The following is a 25,753-nucleotide window of genomic DNA, read 5'->3' on the forward strand; positions in this document are numbered from 1 at the left end:
ATCAAGTGGACACCAGATATGATCTGAGTACCATTATAGGCTGCAGCAATGGAGACAACAAACAAAGGCCTTGCTTCGGGGGCTACAGCAGACAGGGGGAGAGGCAGAGCACACAAATAAGTGGACACACAAATTTCTGTGGTACCTAAGAGAGAGGCCAAGTTAGGAGAGGAAAGCCTGGGGAGGCTCCATGGTGACTTGAGAGGTGCTGTACTGCAGGTTACAGTGTCTCGAATAAGAAGACGTCAGTAATGCTGGGACATCAGCAGCCAGTGCCTTTACCATGCAGGAGCACCTGGTGAGAGACTCTGGGAGAGACCCCTTCAGCCTACCTCAGACACTGCCCAGCCAGGCTGGGGCCAGTTGGCAGTTCATACATACAGTGTGAGCCTAGAGAAGAATCCAGGGGCCATTTCCAGAGCGTGTTTTACTTTTTGGTGTTGTGTGACTTCTCTGGTATTCTGGATATCAACAAGGGTTTTCTTTTTTAATTCAGAAATAACCAATATGGTTGGAGGTTTGGATTCTCTACAGCTCGGCCTAGAGTTGCGATTTGAGAGCCTGTTGGTCTGTGTAGGGCATGTTTCTCTCAGCTGCAGAGGAGTGCAGTTTGAAGCAAGCTCTTATCTTTGTGGAAAGTCTGCTGTCCAGCATTGACACCTGGGGTAAATGTGGGACAGGGCAGACAAGATATGTGGCTGCTTGTCCCCATATCCTTGTTACTGAACAGTCAGTGTGGAAATGATTAACTGGTTCAAGATAATTAGGAAAGAGAATGATTTTGAGAGTTGGCATGGGTGAGGGAGAAAGACTGGACCAGGGTTCCAGCTTTAGGCAAGCGCTAACTATTCTCCCAGCAGGAAGGCAGGCAGAGGAGGATCAGAGCCCTGACGGGGTTATTCAGACCCCTTGGAATGGCTCTGAGGAATGGAACAGGTGCAGGCAGTGGATGGGGAAGCCTGCACATGCAACTCAACACTGGCAAACCAAGACTGGTGGGGATTTGCCAGCCTAATTAACATCTCCAAATGGCCAAGGATGGCTTCCAGTATTTCCAATCCAGCAGCAGTGGCTATGTCCTGGCTCTAGGCCTGGCACTGGGGTTGGCTTCTCCTGCTTGGTTGTTGGTCTTGCCCATCAACTTTGGTTCTGAATCAGAAAGCCAGGACAGCTGGACCAACGAGCATGGGGGAAGAAGAAAGGGCCTGAACTGTGCACTGTGTGCAGGTGCACGTGTGTTAGGGCCCTAGTAGACAGTTGGGACATTAAGAGAAACCTTGCTGCCATTTTCTTTCTTGCCCAAATGTTATGCGAGCTTAGGAACTCAACGTACACATGAATGAAATTATGCCAGTATAATCATGCTAATAAAATGATTTTTAAAAGCACAGTAAATGCAGGGCTGGAGGGATGGCTCAGCAGTTAAAAGCACTGAGTTCAATTCCCAGCAACCACATGATGGTGGCTCACAATATCTATAATGGGGTCCGATGCCCTTTCCTGGTGTGTCTGAAGATAGTTACAGTGTACTCACATAAATAAAACAAGTAAATAAATCTTAAAACACACACACACACACACACACACACACACACACACACACACACTGAATGCTACAGCATGAATGAACTTTGAAAACACGTTATGTGAAAGAGGCCAAGTCGTCACATTACCTGGTTGCATTTATACATATAGAATAGGTAGATGCAGAAAAATGAAGGTGGGTTAGTGGTTTCACAGGACCGAGGGTAAGGTTTGTGGAAAGAATGAAGACTATGAGTGTGCTTTGTTTCCAGGGGAAATGAAACACTCTGGAATTAGTCTATGGAAATAATTGTACAATCTTTGAAAACACTTAAAGTATCAATTGTATTCTTTAATTGCATAATTTGTATGATATGCAAATTATATCAATACAGTCCCCTCCCCCCCTTTTTTTTAAAGTTTCCTTTTTATCCCTTTGTATAGCAGAGGTTGAAGCCAGTGTGCGTGGTGGTCAAGTATTTACCACTGAGTTATACTTCCCTCACAATTTAAAAAACAAGGCAGAACAGGACAGAAAGTGATCGGAGAAAAATTCTGTACTCTTCATTCCAAAAGCAACACCAGAATGATCTCAAGATTTAGGGAGAAAATGCACCTGTGGGCCCAGGAAGGAGGGGGCAGGGTAGCTATGAGGCCACGTGGACGTCACCAACACCTCCTGAGCTGAGCCACAATACCAACTTCACAGCACCCTCAAAGCAGATACACTTCCTGCAGGTGACACACTACTCCTAGTGCCCGAGGCTGACTTTAAGATGTCCTGTAACTTGAGTTCGGTTTTCTTAAAAACACTCAAGAGTGGCCTGTTTGGGGAGGGAGGGGGTGTTCTGCCTCTGTGCTCCTTGGGTTTGGTGTGTCTGTCTCATGACTGCAGTTTTTAATTCCCTGATAAGCAACAGTTAGGTCTGTGGACATTTCTGGGGGAGCACTGTGAGTCCTAGTATGTTCTGAGGTATCCAAGGAAACAGCAGAGGAGAAATGGAGCTCCTCCATGGTTTGGTTGATAGAAACAGCCTCCTTGGAGCTGGGATGGGACTGGGATCTGGTCCTGTGATGGCTTACCTATTCAAACTGCATGAGTCCTTAGACCCAACATCTAGCACCCAAACACGAGCAAACAAAACACTCCTGTTGTCTTCAGACAGTCAGAGGCAGTAATGGGCCTGAAGCTCTGGCTGTGCACCCCACTGAAGTTGGGAGCAGGTAACAATTCAGTTCACGTTAGTTACGTTTCTCAGGTGTGCGGGTGAAAGGAGGAGAGAGAGCATTTGCTACTCTACCACATTACTCAGGCCACAAACCCAACACATTAGTCCTTTCTGCCTTTGAGGGGAATGCTTTGCTTTTGGTACAATAAAAGGGTTCCTCTTGGTCTGCTTATTCCTGTGGATTTGCTCCAACACAATGGATGCCCAAAGGTATCCAAGAACATGTCTTGTCTGGATAGAAGGCCCAGATCTTGCCATGACCAGGCAGCCACATGACATGAAAACAGCATTTTCTTCAGTTCTTCACCTGCCAAGGAGGGAGATAACCCCTTCTCACAAGGGCAGATGGTGGGGCAAGTGCACAGAAGCGGCCTGTTGTAAGAAGCAGCTAAGTTCTGTGGAGTGTTCTGCAGACCTTCTCCCACTGCTTTGAGATGGGGTCTTGCTGTATTCTCCAGGCTGGCCTTGAACACCTGGGCTCAAGGGATCCTCTCACTTCAGTCTCTCAAGTAGCTGGGCCTGTAGGCAAGTACCACATGTGGCTTTTTGACTGAGTCAGGACTGCAAGAACCACTTCCTGATCTTCCCATCGCTCAGTCGTTGGTTTTCTCCATGCTGCTCAGTTATTTACATAGCTCAAGGCCAGAGTGAAGTGAATGACCAAAGTTCTGCCTGCCTCATGTTCACCTTCCTGTCACCTGGGTAGCCAAGGGAAGGGATTGTGTCCCATGGTACCATGGTGTGTGGGGCTTAGTGCACTCTTAATAACTTTTTAGGAGGGATGTCTCTGCACTGCCACAGCCTTCTCCTGACAGCCACAGTACCACAGGCTTGTTGTGTGCCAGGTGATACAGTGAATGAATTGTTGTTAGTACAGTGAGGTATTATCTAACTTGTCCTTGCTTCCAGTGTCCAGTCTCCACAGACGCCTTTCAAATGATGATCATAGTGTGTTTCCCTACTTCTCCAAAAGCTAGCTGTCTAGCTAGCTTTTTTTTTTTTTTTTTTTTGTCTTCTGAATCTTCATTCATGGATGGCTCTGTTCTTCCAAGCCCCAGACCTTCACTATTCCCAGTAGTGTCAAGAAAGCTCTACCTGTCAGGGTTTTCCCCTGTCTGTTCTCTGCCTGGCTCCTACATATGGCCCATTTCCTCAACTCTGTCCAGAGTTTTCATCAGTATCTTACTCCCAGTGAGGCCTTTGCTGACCTGTTATCCCTCCTCCATGCCCCCCTGTTTTAAGTATTTGAGAATCTCACATCAATCACCAGGATTGTGCTCATCCCCCAGTTCTTCCTCCAAAAAAGAAAAACTAAAAACAAACAAACAAGTCCATTTTGTGTTGTCCATGTACTCACTGGAGCGTGGTCAGACCCCTAGTGGCCAGTCCTACAAGAGAGGGCGAGCCTTTCTCCACCAGCTTCCCCCCAGCACCACCACCCCAGAAGCCATCCACTGTGGAGAGCTATGCTGAAGCAGCGCTCACACGGAGGCAAACGAGGGGCTGACGGGGTCTGCTTAAATGTACACCTCCACACTGGGGTAGGTTTTGCCTCTTAGCCCCCACTGTCTTTTCTTGCTTAGCACCAAGGAGCTCCTGATGGCTGACTCCTTCTCTCCTCTCTGGGAGGTAGCCTCAAGGAAGGCAAGGTACCTTTCTGCTTCGCCCACGTTATGCCTCTCCTATTAAGTCCCCTTATGGGGGTGGAGTGACTGTCTGAAACCCTACCCTATGGGGTTTGTGAGGTGCTCCAAGGAGTGAAGCTGTTGTAGTATGGACTGATGGAGCTTCAGGAGAGGTGTGGGGACCACCAGGATTCAGGGCTGGCCAGGATTTCAATATCTCATTGTGGCCCCCAGCAGGTTGGGGGGACACAGGTAGGTGGAGTTCATCTGGGATTTTATCATTTTATGTTCTGTAAGTGGTGAAAACAAGGCTTTGGTTATTCTTTCTTTTTCATGATGCTGTGAACTTTCTTATATGCCAAGAAGTCGATGTTGGCCATACAATGCTGTAAATTCACTCCTCCTCCTCCCTTCCTTCCATCTACACATCTCCTTGCAATATTGACTGGTATGTTTCCTTTCCCCATTTCAAAAAATAAATATTTCCACTCAGTATTTTTTTGGGCTTTAAGAGCAAATTCCCCTGACCCTGGGTGTCACCCTCAGTGTCCCTGGAAAGGGCAGCACAGAACATTCCTTCTATCCAACTGCGTACTCCAATGCCAGCACGGGAGCTTCAGTTGGCTTTGCTCTAGTTTGCTCTTTGCTAAGTGGAAATCCAGGCAGAGTCATCGAGTCTTCCAGGAAGGCCCCAGCTGCAGGGCTGCACATGGACCACCTGCAGGACAGATTGACATGAAGGCCACAACTGCCACTGACAAAGAATGTGAGCCCAGGCCGTCCCAGACCCTGGGCTTGCCTCAGTAAAACCGTAAAGGTTATTTTGAATAAGCCTTAATTAAGGTTCATTTCCAAAACTCCGTCTGAGAAAGATTCTTGGTATCTGGTGGCCATCCCTTGGTAACTGCTTCAGCGTCCCCTGAGCCATAATTAGCAGTTAGGCGGGACAGAGATGCCACCTGCACATAAAACCCTGGAAGGAAGCAGGACTGAGTGACTACAGTGTCGCATAGAAAGCAGATGCTCTGGAGTGCTTCCACAGACGCATTCTAAGCAGCTAACACACCACCTCCCTTCCCGTTCTCAGAAGCTATGGACTCAAGTCCCAGCACTGGTCTGGCCCATGAGTGTCTGAAAGGCTTTCCCCCATTCCATTCAGTCCATCCTGGTCTTGTGGAAGGTTTTTTAGTTCTCAGACATCCTGGGTTCTAGCCAGTGTTGCAAAGGTAAAAGCTGAACCATCAGTGGATGGTGAAGGACACAGGAGGCAAGCTCCTTCTCCCAAGCTCCAGGATCACAAGACAGATGGCACAGCCCACGGCAGGAGAGTCCACGTCATGGCTGGCAGGGTTGCTTTCACTTGCAGTCACATTCTGCTGTAACTATCTAGGATTTCTTTTTTCCTTTTTGGACATAGAGTATTCATGCATATCTTTTTTTTCAAGACTCATTACCACAAAAGAAGAGACCTGGGTCTTCTCAAGGGTCCCAGAAGTTTGTGTGCATCCTTAAGTACCCTTTAGAGTTCTGCTCAGTGGCAGCAGCCAACAGAAGGAAGGCAGAGCCTTCTCAGGGATGTCACATCTGACAGGCCGCAGTATCACTTTCTAGCTGACCAAATGGAAAAATATGTCTCACCTCTGCCTGTCTCCCAGAGCAACAGGAGGGGAGTGACGGAGTGTTAAAAGGATGCAGGGATGAATAAGCACAAAACAGAGGGGTGACAAACAGGGCCATGGAGAGTTCCCTGTGAAACCCTGAGCATCACTTACAAAAGCACCCAGAATCAGGTTTCAGTTACTCAGAACTGCACTATCCAGCCTGGGGATTAACCTGGCTCCTGCCTTCCCCCCTCTCCCCACATCAGGCTTTGACCATATTGCTTGTCACTGACCCACTTTTCCTAAGAGATCGAGAAGGGAGAAGGCAGATGAAATGTAATTATAGGTGTTTGTTCTGCATCTTGCATCAGACCCAACACATCTGTGGTCTGGAGACACACCTGTACCACTTAAAGCAACAGCCTCACTTATTCCTGCCCTGCTTTTCTATGTCCCTCCTGTCGCATGGGTTGTAAAACAAGAGATGGCAGATATTATTCTAAAGAATGTATAGCCCCCTTAAATGCACACACACACACACACACACTCTCTCTCTCTCTCTCTCTCTCTCTCTCTCTCTCTCTCTCTCTCTCTCTTTCTCTCTTTCTCCAGGGTTACATGTTCTAAAAAAAAGAAACAAAAACAATGAGACAGAAGTGCAGATTCTCCTGCGCCTGTAAGAGTTACATAAATCCACTGTAAGTTGTTAACTCTAAAATATAGCATTTCATGGAGGAAGCATGCTGGTCTGGGTAATGCTGGGATTAAGAGAGGTAAAGAACTTTCTACCAACATCTTCTCACCTTTTCAAGAACACATGTACAAGTTACAAAACAAAAGCACCATGGGTCAGTATCGAGCTGGCTGTGTGGAGGGGATCTAGGCTGGGGCCAGATGGCATTTTTGGGATGGAGGTGGTTATCTATCTACAGAACACATGGCAACATTTTGGCCAGGGACAGCCAAGTGTGCTGAGGGTGTAAGGGGCTGGTTGTGAGCTCTTGAGTAGACAGTGACATAAGAGAACTCATGTTTACAGAAAATGTCTGGGTTCTCTAGATGCAATTTTCAAATTTAATTCTGTACTTTAATATTGACAACAAACCAGCCACTATTGCTTGATTTATAGGGCCATCATCACAGGGTAGGCACTGGGTTAGCATGTCCATGCGTGGAATGGATAGTGAGGGTTACTTGTCTGCAATCTTCAGTTGTCACTCTTGGTTTATGCTTCAGCTTAGTCAAAACTACTAAGAGGAGGCTAGACCTGCTATTCTCTGACGTCCCTCCTACCTCCACATTCTCGGATGCTCTTTGCTGGCTTCCCTAAGCTATGATAAAGCTAAATACATAAGAAGCAGAAGCTGTGCTGTGAACCTAAGCCTCACTAAGACCACTTTGACAGGGAGGGAGAGAAGGAAGGAGGGAGGGAGGGAGGGAGGGAGGGAGGGAGGGAGGAAGAGTGGATAGGATACGGACAGTGATACACAGGGGATTACCCTTTCCACCAGTATGAAAAGCTTGTTGGATCAGGGTTGGGCTTTACCTGTCTGTTTCTGAGGGCTAATTTGATTGTTAATTGCCCTGTAAAATGTTCCTTCCAGGATCTGTATTCAGAATCATAAGCCTGTAGGATGCTGGTATGATATAGTGCATGGTGGCCTCAACAAGGGGAAGCTGGTGGAACTTCACCCCTTGGGGAAAAGGACAGTGAACTACAGAACTAGTGCAGTATCTACAGCCTGGATTCCCTTTGGAACCAAGGTGTAGCGGGAGGTCTGCGGCTTTCTGAATTCATTTCATAGCTTCCTACACAGTGGACCTGATGGTACCAGGTTAGGGTTTCTGGTACAATGTTAAAAGCTGTTGTAGTGAATAACAGAAAAGAATGACGAAAGTCTATTCTACGAGACAGATGAACACAATACTCCTTTCCAAGAGGCCATCCAGGCACATATCTGAGAAAGAGGAAAGTTTGCAGCTTTGGACAGTGGCAGCATCTTAAGACTGACCCAGACTAATCTGGTTTAAGCCCTAAATATGACCTACATTCAAGTAGCAGATAGTGGATCAAAGTCGTGGTGACACATTTTTGCCCACTTGCTCTATTATCCTGGAGCCTTGCCACCTCGCCTGTCACGAAGGAGAAAGAACTGCTGACACCGTCTTGGAGAAATCGAGGGCTATGTTTTTGAAACTAACAAATAAACAAAGACCTGTGCTCCCTCTGCTGGCCCTCCACAGCAATATTGAAGTGGGCAGGAGCCATAACCAGTGCTGGCATCTCAGGCGAACACCAGCCAATCCAGGGACACCGAGAACAAATCTCCTTGAACTTGGTTTTATACATTCCTTGGAATAAAAACATATTCTCACCGACTTCTCGCCAAGGTAATTTTAAATGCTGAAAGTTAGATATTACATGAGACATACCTACTGTTCTCAACTGCCAAACTGCTGGCTGTGACCATAATGGCTATTTTTGGCATTCATTAATCAGTACACACAAGTGGACTCCTCAAGATTTTAAGGTCCAGACACACAATCTTTAGAGCAGCTTCAGGGGGTGAAAAAAAAAAAAAACACCAAAAAAACCCAGCAACAAGGAAACCCCCATGCAAGTCCAAACAAGTTTCTTTCCCCATTTTTGTTCGTTAAGAGCAGCTCCCAAAGGTAAAGATTTACACTATGTCCCTTTGGATAATGTCAAACATCAGACTGAATTCTCCAGGTCATTAGCATGCAGAAGAATGACCTCATGGTGAACAGATGCACTTGGCTGTGAGCTGTAGTGATTACATCAGTCCCTCCCCAGCACTCGAGGGTGCCCATTCCAGTTAACTCTTTACAGGCAGGCCTCTCTGCTTTCTCCCTTCCTTGATAACATGGAAACACAAACTTAGTCCTCTACTCCCATAGCTGTGTGGGTTAAGCACACACAAATATGCATGCATGAGATATATAGATGTTAATGTCGGCTACCTTTTAGATTATCTATTGTTTGCCAACAAGGGAAGGGATCAAATGGCAAACCGCAGGCAGGACTAGGTAAAAGAGCTATACAAATACCTTTCATACAGAGTATTATTAATTCAAGCAATGGATGCAACAGATACAAAGGGCTGCTTTAAAACAGTACTTCTGGTTGGGAGATGAATCCTCTTTTAAAGCTGTTGACAGAAGATGAACTCTTGTATTTGAGTCCCATGTCCCTATTCAGAGCTCATGGTGTATGTACCATGGACAGAAGTGCACTCATTTTGGTGTTCTGGCCCCTAGGGCTCTGTGGTCAGGGAGTGTGGGAGGCACAGGCATTTCCCATCAATAGAGTCAAGCTCACCTGCACATTTTCTCTCTACAGTGGGACCGTGTGCTGCTTCCTGGCTATACTATACTACAGAGTCAATGCAGGTATCTTCCTTAAAGACTGTATCCTAGGGAAGTTTGTGCATATGTATGTAAGGAGCCCACAGTCCTGCTTTGATGGTATAAATGGCCACAGAGAGTCTGACTAGACCCTTTGTGCACTGTGGGGGCATAAGCAGTTCAGGGTCTATCTTTCCAGTTGCCTGGAAGAGCAGACTTCACCTCAGTCTCTGAGTGTACGTTGGCTGGGCTGGGCTCATCTGGTTTTGACTGTGCTTGTCCCAAAAAATTAAAAAGCCACTGTGAATAGTGTTTTCCTCTGTGAAAGTAGGGGTGGAGTCTGCACACACGCCAGGAAGAAGACAGCTCCGAGAGGGAGCCTGTGCACGGGGCTGAAGCCCATCCTCACTGCAATGCCCTCACACTGTAGTTCAGATAGACCCCATTTCTACCTCTGTCCTTATCACTGTGAGGGGCAAACAGAAGCCACGCACACGACGGGGTGCGGTGCTGACACTGATCTGAAGGACAAGACCCTTTGCCTTGGTGTTCTACATTTGGTTTCTTGCCCCATGCATAAAAGTTCTAATGCCTGACCTGACAAGCTGTCAGAATTTTTATTAAATAATTAAAGAAAAATAAAATAGGACATTCTCCAAAAAAAAAAAAATGTATTAAGTACCCTTCTCCAAAACGGTCACAGAAATCAAAATGCTCCATCAGTCCTAGGAACTGCATCCGAACTGGTTGAATAATTATGAACTTTATTTATACAGAGGCTAAAATATACTTAGAAAATAACACCCATTATTATTTCAACAACATTGATCATCATCAACCTTAAAAATAAAAAGTTAAGAAATATAAAAGGTTATCATTTCATTTTTTTTTCTTTTATTTTTAAGGAATAAAATGCTTTCTTGGAAGTTAAAAACCAAAACCAAAACCAAAACCAACACCTCCACTGAAAAAACCCAGGTCCCAGTGTCTCCAAAGGATGAGGAGGGGCTGAAAGGGCTCTGAGCATAGGCCCTGCTGCGGATTCCTCCTGCTTTTTCACTGGGAAATCAGACACAATTCTAAACCTCTAGCCAGACTGGGTATGAAATCTTCATTCTCCTTGAAGCAGATTTTTTTCTTGTCTTAGATAGAATGCTGGCAGAGCGTATAAAAGAATTCAATTCACAGCTGTTCTAGTTTTTTTTAATGTAAGAAACATTAATCAAAGCTTTAAGTTATAAGCTTTTCTCATGTTGCTCAGTATCCCAGTTCAACAAAGATCAATAGAGGCCATCCCTGTGTTTCTCTCGCCTCCCCAGGAAGCAGAGGCGTGATTATGTAAATGGAGCTCCGCACCTCTGCCAGCTTGCTTATCTCCCAAGCCTTCTGCCTGCTGCTCCTGGCTTCCCATGCAAGTGCCTGCCTCTCTCTCTTATCTCCCAACAAAGCTCCGAGAGGCACGGACTGAAGCCAGCGATGTTAAACAATGACGCATGGCTGATTTTATTTGTAAGTGATTTATTTCACTGAATTTAATTTTTTTCACTTTGTGTGTAAGATATTTGTTAACAAGTCAGCACAGGAGAAGCAAGCCTGTGTTCAGAAGCAATTAACACAGGCTAGAAATCTATTAAGCATCCTTATAGCTGTGCTGAAACCAGGGAAGGTGAAGGAAGCCCCTCATTGAGAATTTCAACATGCTGTAGACTAAATATTCCACTTACTGTCTGACAGGCAATTAATCTGTAACAGCATGTGGAAATTTACTAGTAATTTTATTCTTTGAAAAAAACCTGTAATAATCATATCAGCAATTTAAATGGCAGGACATACTTTTTTTCCCAAATTGACAGTATTATAGAAATAGTATGCATCTAAAAGTAAGGAAATCCCTGGAAAATTCTGTAGTTCCACTGACCTACTAAATGAAAGCCATTATAATGTACTTTCTAAAGGGTCCACACCAGGTGCTGCTCTGGTCAGTGGCTTGTCCACAAGACACCAACTACCCCCGAGAGCAGCCTGCATGGCCCTCTGTAATGATGGGCCTAGGGACGCTGTCCTTCCCTGTCTCCAGCATTAATCCCCGACCCTAGTATCTCAGCGGCATAATCCCCATTTAGCATTAGGAGCACCGGCTTCGACTGTGAGGAACTCTTTTCTGATAAGTATGCAGTGATTTGGGCATCTCTCTTAAACAACATATTCCCAGCTCAGCAAGAAACTCACACTCCTGAATGAACTGGAGCACATTATTGAGAAAAAGTTCATTAACCCTGCTAGATTTCAGGGTTAACAGGATAGTGGAAGAAAGGAACACAGCGAACAGCTCGGATACAAAACAAATTAAAATGAATGTCATCATTCCTTTTGAAATTCATTAGTTGATTCAGAGGGAGAATGTTCGTCTTAAATTTGCAAGCATTTATCTGTGAAAAACAGGTGTACATCTGCTACTCAAATACGTCTTAAGCGGGAGAGAGGAGAATAATGTAGACACTCACCCGTTCCACTGAGAGAGTAGCTGGGAGAGGGAGAAAAGACTTGGGCAGCGAAATCCTCAAATGTCATGACTTCCCGGTGGTTTTGAATTATTGCTTCCAGATACAGCGCTCGCTCTTCATAGCTGCAGTAATTAGTTAAGGAGACAAACACGAGTGCAGAATGGCTCTCGGAACATGGCTCTTGGAGCACGGGGCGATTTGTTTTAAATGCAGTTACTCAGCTTTCCCGTTCTGTGTGAAAACCATCTTGGAAACTCTTTAGCATTGCCAGAAAGTTAAATATTTGTCACACATAATAGTGAGATGCTAGTTTTAAGACCTAGATTTCTTTCAGGCTTCATTTATATACAACAGTAACATGACTTAATGTGTATTTATACATACATACTTACATACACATACATACATACACACATACATACATATTATTAAAGTTACAGGATTATAGCAAAGTGCTGGTCATATCATCGCGAAGGCTGACTTAGGCAGAGGAGAGGTGGTCAAATATAACAACGTTGGAATGGTGTGGTGTGACAGTCTTCCCCTTCACTCCAGATCTAGAATTCTCATCTCAGTCTAAGGACACAAGGAACTGACACTTCAAGTAAGAACTGGTGATATGGTATCGAGCACTTTCAACAAAGGAAAGAAAACATAACTTATTGGGAGGAGAAGGCTAGGAATTCTATTCTGCAAGGGCAGCAGAGCCTCTGAGCAGGGTAAGTGACGAGCATTAGAAAATAGAAATGGGGACGGAGGGAGGGTGTAGCAAATGGTGTACAGTGTAACTGCAAAAAAAAAAATGAAAAGAAAGAAAGAAACCATTGCCTTCTAATTAAAGCTGCAGTCTGGAACACACAACATTCAAATGTGTAATCAAAAACCAGTCACCAATAAAACTTACAAGCGTAACGCGCTGAAGCAACTTTCCAGCTGTCTTAATAGGACCCCTGCGTGTGGCAGCCTTTCACAGGGCAGAAAGCAAATCTTCCCCTTTGTGTGAGGCCTCTGTTTCCTCTGAAGGTGAATCATGCACTTCCAATAACAGGAACCGTCAGAATGAGCTGACAATGAATGGAGGCGCTGCACACAGAACTTCAGGAATTAGCACTGGGGGAAGCCAGCATGATGTCTCATTTTCCCTTCCTCATTATCGATGCAAAAGTTAAAGGATGTGTTTTGATTATTTTGAAAATTGTGCAATTTCTTCATGAACACAAAACCCAGAAAATGTAGATTTCCCTTGGATTTTTATCTTGGGCCGCAAAGAAGAAACATGATTCTGTATGTCACTAACATCCTACGTATCTTAAAACAATCTTCTCAAGAGGAAGTAGGAATGATTATGCCCCTCCAAGTAGTTTCTCTAGAGTTTGTTTTAAAACTGGAGACACTTCTCTATTTTGTTTTGGCAAAGTCTTGACACTGGTTTTGAGATGCAGGTTCTCTCTCCCCACTCTTTTATATCTTCAGGGATGGAGTCACACCACGAGGGGACCTGAGGCACTCTGGAGCAGTGCTGATTCACCTGGGAGCCACGTGTGACCATCGCGATTTTAACATCCATTAGCTGAGGTGCAAAAGGAACAGCTATGCTTCTCTGCCCTGACCTGCATATTTCAAACATTCAATAGTTACCAAATCAAACTGCAGATACAGGATCTGGTGCAGGTATAAAAGTAAGAAGTAATATTGGGATCTCCTTCGGCTACAATTTCCCTTAGAAACTTAGAAAAACTGGAGAATATGCATTGGAAGCTTTCAAAAGTGGCCCTCTGAAGATGATATGATTTTTTTCTATGGATGGTCACAACAGCCCCAGGCCTGGACAGCGTGATCTAGAGCTGGCTTCTGGGCTGCAGGCTGAACTCCTGGTGACTTGCCTTAATGAACAGGCTGCCAAACTTCCTCAGCGAGAGGCGCCTGCTCAGGCCCAATTCTAGAGGGACCCACTAATGCCATTCACGTCTCATTATGAGCATGCTCATTCTGTACAGCACTTGGCTGTCACCACACAGCGGCCCTCCCTGTATGGCCCCAGCAAGCCGCTGGTCCGGGGAACAGCAGGATGTTAGGCCTGAGTGGCCGTCTGGCGAACAGGCCCTCTGACACTAAGCTGGCACGTGCTGGCCCAGCAGGGGCTGAGCCAGGCGTGACAAATTACTCAAAGAGCTGAGCTAAACTTATGGTTGACAACCACCTGAGCCTTCAGACTGCTGTGGCCCACTGTCAACGCTCAATTCATGGCTCCCCCCTTTTAGTACAGTCTGCTTGTGGGCCTGGGTTAGAGCAAGCATGGCCCTCTAAAGACTTGTCACACTCTGTCTAGTATTGTCCTGCTGTTTCCTGAAAGGTCCCACTGTGTCTAACACATCCCCATACAGAGCTGGGGACAATGGTGGTGAACACAGAAATGTGTGAGCCCTTTGCTAGAGTCTCCACGGAGGACTTCTCTGGAAAGTAGTCTTCTTAATCAAACTCACAACCAAACCTACAGAAGGACTGGTGCACATAGATCTCAGGTGGCTGTCCATCATCCTCATCTTGGATGACACCATCCAACTGTCAAGGGGCTGGCCCCTGTCATGACTGAGAGGTCTGGACTCTTAGGAGGAAGTCCAGCACTGCGATCACAGGAAGCAGGCATTAAGTTTTGGGATTCTCCCAGTGTGAATATTTATGGTCTGACTCTTGTATCTATAGACAACAGAGAGAATCAAAACTGCTTCCAGAATTGGATACCAAAGGAGGAAATGATCCTTCATAGGATTGCCATTCAAGCCCTAGACTGTTACATGTCACACCCATTCTCTGCTGGCCTCTCAGCAGTGGTAACTAGCATTAAACTTGTGCTGTTGTTGAGACAAATATCCATGGTGGGTTGGGTAAGACGAAGAGACATCAAATGCCACTTACTTGGGTCCAAGCCAGTGCATGTTAAATACCATGACAAAGAGAAAGCAAGTATCATCCTAGCTTGAACAGTGCTTTGAGCAGATGGGAACACATGAATGCCCCAAGTCATTTGTTTAGTAAGCTTAGCAAAAATATAATCCTGGTTTAATTTTTGAGACCAAAAACTTGCTGTTTTGGCTAGAGTGGCTGGTCAGTGAGCCCTCGGGTCTGCCAGTCTCTGTGCTCCCCACACACTGGGATTACAAACTCATGCTTCTGAGTCCAGCTTTTAGGTGGGCACTGGGGATCCGAACTGAGGTCCTCATGTTTGTACAATAAATACTTTACCCCAAGGATCTTAACTAAATGTAACAACTCTGAGCAAAGGTGACTTGGAGCAATGTTGTCTGACACTTATTATCCACAGAGCTTCAAAGAAAGGAAAAACAGATATATCAGTCCACATCAAAATGATTTGTCTCTGGTCAGTCACCCTCCTCAGGCATATGCAGATGGCTGACGAGGCACTAAGCCATAAGTCTTATACCCATTCTAACACTAGATAATACTCTTTCCTCTCCTGATAGTACCCTACAAACACAAAACTTTTAATTCTATTCTGAATGACTACCTCATTAATATGATACAAATCCTTTCAAAGGAGCAGTTTGTTCCTTGATCACTCACCTCAGAGGACTTTCAAATTACTAAGCAGAAACCCATCTTGTATTTGTCATTCCTTACCCCCTCAGTGCAGTCTTACTGAGTAGCCCAGCTTGTCCTGAATAAACCATGCTCCTGCCTCTACTTGACATCTGCTTGGGACTACAGATAGGAGCTGCTATGCCTGGCTGGATTCAAGCTTCCTTAGTAAACTACTCCTACATTTTTACATACAAATTGCGCAAATTATTAATACTCTACTGGGTTGTCTCCAGTGGTAATAAACAATAGATACCTCACAGACTCTGCTTGCTTCTGGTGAAAGGCCTAGGTTTCAGTTCAGGTCCTCTTCCTCACAAGATGGGTGAAGGGATAAGCTGCTCCAACTTGCACAGTTGTTGCAAGAGGTATGGTTTACCATGTTTACACAGAGGTAAAATGGGCAGATTAATGGAATCCTACCTGGGAAGCCTCTGCCCAGAATCCTGTGTAAAAGAGGCAGGTAAATATGGATGGCCTGCTCTGGCCACCCTAGTGTGGGTTCATGGGTTCTGTTCAAGGAACATAGCAGTGGATGAGCTGGGGAGAGCCTCTGGTTCGGCTCTGCAGCCACCAAACTACATTACTGGAAAGTGTCAGCTCAAAACCATCAAGTGCTTTCTGGTATCACAGGTACCCTACACTGGAACTGGGACGAGAATCTAGATTTTCTAACTTTTACTGCTCTCTGTGACGATCACAGATTCCAGAATATATGGGTTAAGTTCAGGATCTCATGCAAGGTTGGAAAAATATATATGTATAGATACATACATACATACATACATACATACATACATACATACATACACCAGCCTGCAATGTAAACCTGGGTACACAGAGAACATGCTGACTGCATGAATACAGAAAACACAATCCCTCCATTTCAATCTCCTTCCCTCTCCCACTTCCTTCTGCTTCTCCTCTCCTACCTCAGGGTCTGTGACAGTTGACTGTTCAGCATTTCGATCACCTGTCCTGTGCAGTTGCATTTTTTAGCATTTGGAACCTGTGTTGCTCAACCCTTCTCTACATTCTCCGAGTCTGGACATGATATTCACGCTGGTCTGAGGGGTAGGCTGCCTCCTGAGATTGGGGTGAGTGCCATATCAGTCAGTTCATGTCCCTGTCCTGAAGTTCCATAACATTTGCAGCAAGCTATTGGTGCTGTGGGCTTGTTTATGTCACTACGGCTACCAGCCTTCTGACTCTCTAGCAGCCATCTGCAAAGGACAGGAAGCCATGATTCAGAACTATCAGAGGTGTCACATGCTCCCCTGAAGAATTCTGGCACCTTTTCCAGTGCTGACACCATTTGGGTCCCTTAGTCTATCAGGGGTCATCACCAACCCATCATAAAGCTAGCTCCCGAGTTAGTTAGCTTTCTGGTGTTGCTGAAAAGGGCCACAAAGTTAAGGGCTTATAGATTTTCTTTCTTACTAGTTCTGGAAGGCCAGATCCCCAAACAACAGAGCTGGATTCCCTTCCCCTCAGGAACTCTGGGAAATTCTGTTCTTCTTTCTTTAGATGCCAGGAGGATGTTTGTACTCCTGCTTATATGGGCACATGACTTCCTCTTCCTTGTCTGTCTATCAGCAGGACACTTGTCTTTGGATTTAGTGCCCACCTAGAGAACCCAGGAGAACTTACCTCAAGACCTTAACTTGCTCATGGTTCCAGGGATTCTGATTCGACACTGCATTCATCCTTATATCACAGTTGCTGCTTCTAAGTCAGTGTTTATTGCACTTGTACAAAAGCATCAAAAATTTACTTGTTCTTTGCACACCTGAGGAAGTAGGTGATATATTTGGGGGCATGTGGCATACATACATTTGAGGGAAGGTGAAAAGGTAGAAAAGGTGGGAGGGGTTGGGGCTCAGAACAGCCTGACAGAGGGTCACAGCTGAACTCAGAAGCCCTGACCTGCTGCACTTCTGCTCCTTGACACTTGTAGGTACCTGCCACCAGGTGGGATACACCATAGGTGGGTTCAGGTAGCCGTGCACCACTCTAACTAAATTGATGAACTTTTAAATGGCCAGCATGGGAGTAGATGCAATTATACTCTAAAGACATACATCCTTTGCACAGAGTCTGAATGCTAATTTTAATGTTAGGACTATTTAAGATTGCAAATACACGAATCATTCAATGTAAATGTCACAGCCTGGTGACATGAAGAGGAGACTTGGCTGAATAATGCAATTGCATGAAGTGGAGAGGAAATGAGACACATGGAGGTATGAGATATTAGATTAGGTCTCCAGCCCTAATGATACACTCCTGGAGGGGGTAGTCCACGGCTGCTCAAAAAGAAGAAAACGCCCGCATAACCCAGTTTAAGAGTAATTCTGAGGAAATGATAAGAACAAATGGAAATGGGGGAGAGCAGCTCTTCCTTGGGCTATTAAATTAGACTTTTGGAGGAAGGCTGCTCTCGTCTCCCCAGGCCATCAGCAAAGGAACTGAAGGCTTCCTCGCAGGGTCTGAGACTCACCAAGAATGCCATGGTTTTGATCCATAAGAATTGCTCAGCTCTGTTCTTCCCTGGGGACTGGCTGGTGAGGAGTGCATCTTTAATCACTGCCTTTCCCATTTCTGTCTTCTCCAGTTCTCCTGGAGCACCTTACTACCAACATGTCAGAAAATGCCCATGGCCATCAATCAAAGTCTCACAGCAGTAAAACTGTAACTGACAAGAAAATTAGTCATTCTGCAAATTTCAGTTCTTGAGAAAGTGCTGTCAAATTGGGTGGGAAAGGACTTAACAGGCTGCGTGGCTGATGAGACCCACTGGAGAAGTAAGCGATCAGTTGGGACGATTGACGTCTGAAAGTTCTGGGTGTTCCTGTCAATGGCTTGATTTCTGGGAGGAAGGAGCCAGTGTCATTTGGATGGCTTCTCTTTCATAGGTTCCACTCATCCCAAAGATCTATGATAGAAGCTAAACATGTACTTTAGACTGTGATCACTGCAATGACCACTGGGACCCTTCTGTTGACATTTCCTATTCATGAAGTGTGGACTAAGTGGAAGGCAATTAGAAATGTACGACATCTGAAAATGCCTTGAGTCCAGTTTATGGCAAAGTCTAACAGAGGAGATGATTAAATAGGAATACAGGCAGACTTTTAGCTAAGTGAAAAATTATTAAATAAAAAACACTCTGCATTATCTAGTACAATGCAATTGAACTGAATTATTTAATAATTATTGGACAAGTGCTCTGATATTGAGGACTAAAAGCCATTTCCATTTAGTCTACAAATTAGTTTATATCTAGGTTGATTGCAAGAATCAAATGAACACTAGGTGTAGTGGCACTCGTCTGATGCACACAGGAGGATGAGGCAGGAGGCTGAAAGTTCAAGGAGGGGGCGCTGTAGAGTGAGTTTGAGCCACTGCCTATGAATCTCAGACTCTACAGAAATTATCCTGATCCAAAGTTCTCCAACAACTTTCTTGACTTCATTTATGAAAGCAATGAAAGAAATGATTACATTGTTTTTGTGCTGTTTACAAACTGTGAGCTTTAGTTAATTCTTTTTCCTTCTATACACTTAAGAATAATAAAGGTGGAAGCTGGAGAGACGACTCAGTGGTTAGAGCACTGGCAGTGTGCAGGGTTGCCCTAACGCCTGATTAATAAACAGAGCTGCTGATCTGTATCTGAAACCAAAATGCACCACAGACTTACCAGAGCAAGACAAGTAACACTGAAACTGTGGAACCCCAGCTGGAAATCTGGGGGAATTCTAATATCACAGAGGTCCTTGGTGTTTCAAAGTAGCAAAACGGCTGTCACTTGATATTAAAGGAACTGATGCTATCCAAGACAGAACATGTGGATAACGTTCATTAAGACAGGAGCCACACTGGGCATCGAGCATGGCAGGGCACAGAGAACATCTTCATCTGTAGCCGTAGGACCAGCTTGTTAAACATCTGCCCTGGGCAAGACCAAAATGCCAGAGGAGGGTGGGGTGGCATTTCATCTTGTTGGGAAAGTGGTTTGGGGAAGTAGGAAGGGAAAAGCTCTTCTTTTGCATCCTTGGCATTTGACCCAATGTTTGTGGGGGACTGGGTAGAATGACCAGGAAATTTAAGTGAGCTCCTCAATTATTTTGATAGGAATTTTAAAGCAGAGGGGGCACTGAGGATGAAACCCAGGATTTCACACATGTCGGGCAAAGGCTCTACCACTAACCCATGTCACAGTTTCCCTGGTAGAAGATTGATGCTTTGCTCTTGTGTTTGATCACAAAAATTCCCAGAGGCTGCTGAAAAGGTGTTGGTTTTACAACAGACTCAATGGTACTCATTCCACACCCTCTGTGATCTTGGCTGGAGGCTGTGCAGGCAGTTCTTATAAACAGAGCATGGTCTGACGAATGAATATTGTGAGTGCAGGGGATGCTTTCCCAGTGACTTCTGGAGGGGACACCATGTGTTTCCCAGTCCTCAAGTGAAGTTCACTGGGCTGAGGACTTTATAAGGTCGTTGGGCTTTCCTGTGACACTTCTGCTGAAGTAGGGACATTCTCTCTTTTGATACTAAAGGGATTCTAGAAAATACAAGGCAGAGTCCGGCAGGAAGCTCAGATACAGTTGATGGGGTATTCTTGGAGACAGGCCCTGTACAGGATTGCCCTTCCCTTATCTTTTTTCTCCTCCTTTTCCTCCTCCTGTGAGGGGATGGAACCCAAGGCTACTATATATGAGGCAAGTACTACCACCGAACCACAGCCTTCTCTGAAGGCAACTAGATTTTCAGGGTACTCTGCAGCAGCCCACCCTAATAGAAATGCTTTCCCAGCCCTTCAGTTTAAGTGTCTGTCTGTGGCATGAGCCATGCTACATTCTAAGCTCCTCAGCTGCTGTTACGTCAGTCGTGGGTACAGTATGTACCAGTACCAGCTGGAGTGATCTGGTGCTTTTCTGCCTGAGTGTGTTTGGTCAGTTCTATCTCATTATTCCTAACCATGACATCCCTTCCTGGAGCTTGTATGCTCAGGGTCTTTTCACAGAGGAGACTGAAGGCCAAGTTGGGTGTTTTGTTCCAGACCTCGGAAGGTGCAGCCAGCAGCTTGTCTTTCTTGCTAGTTCTCAGCCACAGCCTGCCTCTTGAGCTTAGGATCGATGTGCAAAGATGAGTGACATCCCTGTGGACAGAGGGCCAGGTCCACACAGCCATTTATAACATGGAGATATGGAGGAAATCGGTCTCCCTTTCTCAGCTCTCCCACTCAGAGAAGAAACAAATGCAAAATGAAGTGGCTAACTGTGTTTCAGTATTAGAACAGGCACGGCACAGTGGTGTGTGGCTCTGCAGGATGGGCACTCCTGTAGCAGGGCAGCAGACCAGGCCTTCCATGGGATGAAATCATGCAAGCCACCCCCCCCTTCTTCCTTAGAGCCCTCCTGTCTGGCTAATCCATGCTCCCTCATCTTGCTGGGCCCTAGGCCTGGTACCCCTGGTCCTGCACTGCAGTGACCCCACAGGTTGTCAGGTACAAGAACAATTTTCTGAGTAAACAAACTCTAAGTAGACCTGGTTTACGAAGGGCTGTGGAGGGAGGTAAGGAGGCTGTTCAGTTGTCCCTTGTCCTTTGTACTTGGAAGATGGTGTCAGCAGATGTGGACCACACATTTGCTCAGCATCTCCCCTCATTTCACCTAAACATTTTATCTTTTTCTCAGCAATCCAGAGGGCAATACAGAAATGAGCCTAACCCAGTGGGAACAAAGTTTGAAAAGAAACTTTCTACTGACGCCATGTACTTCAAGAAGGATGTGTTAGATTAAAAAAAAAAAAAAAGATGTTTACATCTTGAGTTTCTATGTCATTATATTCTAGGTTTAGTCTATTTTGCACTTTGATGAAGACTGTCTGTTTTTACATTTTGTAAAATTTGCCAAATTTTCTGTCCAAAGTTCCATCCATTGCAACAAAAATATACTCTGAAAACAACAGAAGCAGCCTGGACGCTGTTGAGGTCCCAGTTCTCACTGTTCTCTGGGACTTTCCACTTAAGCCTCGCAGAGTCATTCGATATCATCTTCGTGACTAAAAATGTGACTGCAATATTATTACTTTAAATTATAATCAAATCATTCTCTTGCAGATTAAGACACTTACTCTTAGAAAAATAGCCAAATTGAATTAGGTGTGTCTTTTCTTGATAGATCAAAAGCGGCTCCATTAAATCAGCAGTTTTATATTAATGGCAGGAGACAGGGCCTAGATGAGCAAAATGCCCTTTGGAGCCATTCTGTACTCATGTAAAAGGAGATGGACATGTTCCCCGCAGTTTACATGAAAAGTAGGACTGTCTCCCAAGTCCCCAGGTGAGGAAGCCAGACATGCACCCACCGAGGTGGCTCATCCCATACACATCTCCCCCTCCTTATTCTTTCATTCTTCAAATTATTGTGCCCATACACACACACACACACACACACACATCCACCCATCTGGTATTCACTGAGTGCCTCATGCATGTTCCCTATGCCCCCTGACCCCGGAGAAGTGACGAAAGCATTTCCTTGCTCCTCGGCCCTCCTCTCAGTTGTGGCTCTTATAATCCTCAACTTTCACAGCAAGGACTGAAACACATTGGAGCATTCTAAAGCATATTATGGTAACATTTCCTTATAATTACTCTGAGTTCTGTTCAGGGTGATATCTCACAGAGAAGAAATAAAAGATATAACATTTATAAAACAAAAACCTAGTGTTGGCCCAGTGTTCAACTATTTGTGAAGCCCTTTGGTAGAACCTATTGAACAGTTCTGAAAACCTCAAACAACTGAAAAGACAAGATTAGAGCCCAAACAATCCTGAGCTCACCCCATGAATATTGATGAGAGCCGAAACTCTAGAGCATAGGCAAATTCAATGGACAGAGGCTGGATGGATGGATGGCTATATGGCCATGGGGCAGGTAGCTTGCTCCAAAGAACTCTCAAAGGCTGGCCTCTTGCTTTCCGTTGGGCTATTTCAGTTTTATCTTTCAAGTTTTTTTTTTTAAGTTGGGAAATATGCAATGTGCAAAGGTAAGTTAATTCTCCAATTGTGATGTTTGATGCTGACAAGGGGTTGAGAGTTGGGAGCTCTGTCTCCACCTTCTCTAGAACCAAAGTAGCACAAAGTAAATTGGCAATTTTTACAGCTAATCTGGCCTAAATGGTGACCTCCTAGCTGAATTATTATCTGCATGATTGTTAGGAGAAGCCAGCATTTACAGTAATAGACTATATTAATTCAATGTTTTCCTTCATGCAACAAAGTTTAGGAGATTTAATATGCTCATTAAAGATAAAGTTAGCTTGCTTATTTCAGGTCACATTTTGAAGAAAACTAGGGGAGAATTCTACAGTTTTATTAATTGAGTATTCTGGTAGGCATCTTCAGTGAAAAATGATTTAGAACCATCAGATATGGGTTATTAAGTCCCAACACCTTTAGCGCTGGAGAACAGAACAGCTTTCTCTTGTGAAATCCACTAGGTTTCTGAGCCACACGGAATTCTGGGCACATTAGGAATGGACTGACATCCTACAGCTGCTGTCTTCTGGAGTAACGGGGCTTCTGGCAAACGATTACTTTTAATCAGGCACCACTTGGTGTCATTAAAATATATTGAGGAGGGTACAACCATTTGTGTAATGTGTCTGAGCAAATGAACTAAAAATGCAGGCTGAAAGTCCACATGCCGTTGCAAAGAGCATGGTCGATGTCAAAGCCAGATTCCAGATACAGGCATACACCTGCTTCTAAGTGTGGTATCGTGTCAGCAGGGTACTGCCACCTCACGAGGTTATGCTTGAGAAGTGCCCTCCCCCAAACAATTAGAACACAGTTGGCCACAGTAGAAATCAGGACCGAGAGGAGGGTTGAGAAGCTACAGTGGTTGTTGAACTTTGTGGCGCTCCAGGTTAATTGGCAGAACTGAACAGGAAAACAACTGGCAAGAGACAAAAAGATGTGTTGGGAGCCCCAGCACAACACAACAAAGGATAGGGGGCCAAGCTTGGGCCCAAGTGCCCGCCAATCCATGACCGTCTGGCTTGTTGGTCAGGCCTTGGGCCAGAATCACCACCCCTAACAAGAGGAGGAATATTTTCCCTTAATGGGAAGTCACATCAATTCCCTGTTCCAGGGCCCAGAACCTCCTCCAGATGGGTGAGAAAGACTGCAGGGCAAATGTTTTGCTACCTAAAAGCAGAACACAAGAGTGAGGGACAAGACTCAATTTTAGCTATAGGAGCCTGAGTCCCCCCTCTGGCAGATTCTAAACTGTTGGTGACTCACATTTTAGACGAATGTTTCTGACTGTCTGCACCTACCTCTGATGAAACTTAGAAATGTTACTTTGGGAATCCCCTTTGTGTTTCTCCAGACTTCCCCACAGCCATGCAGACAACACAGATGGTTCTCATTGTTTTCCTTAAACCTCCCATAAACAGGTCATTGGGAATACTCAGTCCAGAACACAGCTATGTGGACCCTGGGGGTCAAGAAGACCATGTGAAAGATTCCTCACTCAAGGGTGATTAGATGTGAGTTCATGGAGAACATAAAAGACATGTCACTCATGGGCTCTACCTCCTCTCAGCCTGTAGCTGATACAGGTTACCTCATCGGGCTGACAAACAGGCCAGGTACTGAGAGAAGGGAGCTGACTACAGGATTTGGTGTGGGAGGGGATGTGGAGAGCAGGGTTCTGAGACTGAATGGATTTTACCCAGGTAGGGCAAGACTGATGGAGGCGGCTAGAGGGAAGAACTGGGAGATACTCTAAGAAGACATGCTCAAAGAAAGGAGAACACAGGCTGCCTTGGGAGGTCCAGCACACATTCAGGAAGCTTGTAGGTTAGACTGCCAACACAGGCGAAACAAGAAGATAGATCTGGCAGTCAGGCACCGAGCTGGAGAGCAGGGGGACAAAGTATAAGGGTGTGCTCAGAAAGCCCTAGAAACAGCTTTGGTAGCTGTCTCCAGGAGGAGGACAGGCTTAATTTCAACAAACAGAGAGAGGCAATGAAAACCTAATGGTGTGCCTTACTCCACAATTTAAGTAGTTTTACATATAGTTTATTATATAGTTATTCTTGAGATAGAAGGGTAAGAATAATATGTATTTCAAAATTCCCCAAAGTACAGATTTTAAAAAATGTTCTCACAAGCAACCAGCAAGCATGAATAGTGAAGGATATGCTAATTACCTGAATTAACTTACATTAACCTCATAGTCACATGGGGTTATGATTGGTCAGTTGGAAGGAAAACTAAGATTAGGAAGGATCACAAATTGAAGCCAGCTTGCCTATATGACAAAATTCGCAACTAAATGAGCAGATAAAATAAGCATTGCTTTGTGTCTGAGATTCTTGACGTAAAGGCATGCTCTTGTGGCAGGAAGAGCAGAGCAAGAGTGGGGGGTAGGGCAGAGCAAGAGTAAGAGCAGGGGTCGGGGGCGGGCTAGAGAGAACACATGAACCTATGGATACGATAGAACTTTCCAGACCAGGCTTGTGTTTTGGGGGCTTCCTGTCTTTTAAATTCAAATGCAGGCTGTATAGTTAATGAGCTATTTCTGCTCACTCTTCTTGCATAGACTTATTAGGAATGATAAATGGGTTTCCAATATTTTGATTGGTGATTATTAATACAGGGTTATTGAAATCCACCCCCCCACATGTGTTGCTGATTATCAAATCTAGGAAAATATACATCTTTATTGCTATTATTGTTCAAAGGTGGCAAGAGAACTCCTAGGGGCTATGAAAGAAACACCTTTAAAAGCAGGAGGGTTCAGAGCCTCTGCCTGTCAGGATCCAGCAGAACGAGGTATTTTCTGTGATGATGGAGCCACTACAGAACATAATACCTGGGTCAATTTTCTGCAGAGATGGGTCTCTGAATGTGATTGTCTCATTGTACTTGTTGATAAGTGACTACCAGGGCTCTCCTTTGGTGATTATAATTAGCCGCCTGGTGCCACAAGCCAGATGATCGCCATGGATTAAGTAACCAGTGAAAAGGTCAAAAGTTAGCAATCACCACAACCTCAGTCTCTGTGACAATGCTAATCTTTCTGCAGTCGAGCATGGGATATTTGCACACAAAACCTGATTTTTAACAATGCTTTTCTATACAAATAGCACCAATAAGCTGACCTACGAAGCTGAAATAGTTTTAGGTGGGCATAACTGTAAATGTTCACAAGTCAACGTATGCAGTACATAGAAAGCAAGCTCTTGCTTATTTATTTTAATTAATGTGCCCTCTACCAAGTCTAG

At 44.9% G+C, this 25,753-nt stretch overlaps 1 protein-coding gene across 1 annotated transcript in view; it reads right to left on the reverse strand.

Annotated features, from left to right (window-relative positions):
• Ralgapa2 (Ral GTPase activating protein catalytic subunit alpha 2) overlaps window positions 1–25,753 on the reverse strand; it is a 270,387-nt gene that overhangs the window by 6,509 nt on the left and 238,125 nt on the right. Inside the window, exon 39 of the mRNA XM_032904353.1 lies at window positions 11,850–11,971. Within this exon, the coding sequence (XP_032760244.1) occupies window positions 11,850–11,971 (122 nt within the window). The remainder of the gene's footprint in view (window positions 1–11,849; window positions 11,972–25,753) is intronic.

The sequence above is a fragment of the Rattus rattus genome, chromosome 5 (assembly GCF_011064425.1).
Source record: "Rattus rattus isolate New Zealand chromosome 5, Rrattus_CSIRO_v1, whole genome shotgun sequence".
Lineage (NCBI taxonomy): Eukaryota > Metazoa > Chordata > Mammalia > Rodentia > Muridae > Rattus > Rattus rattus.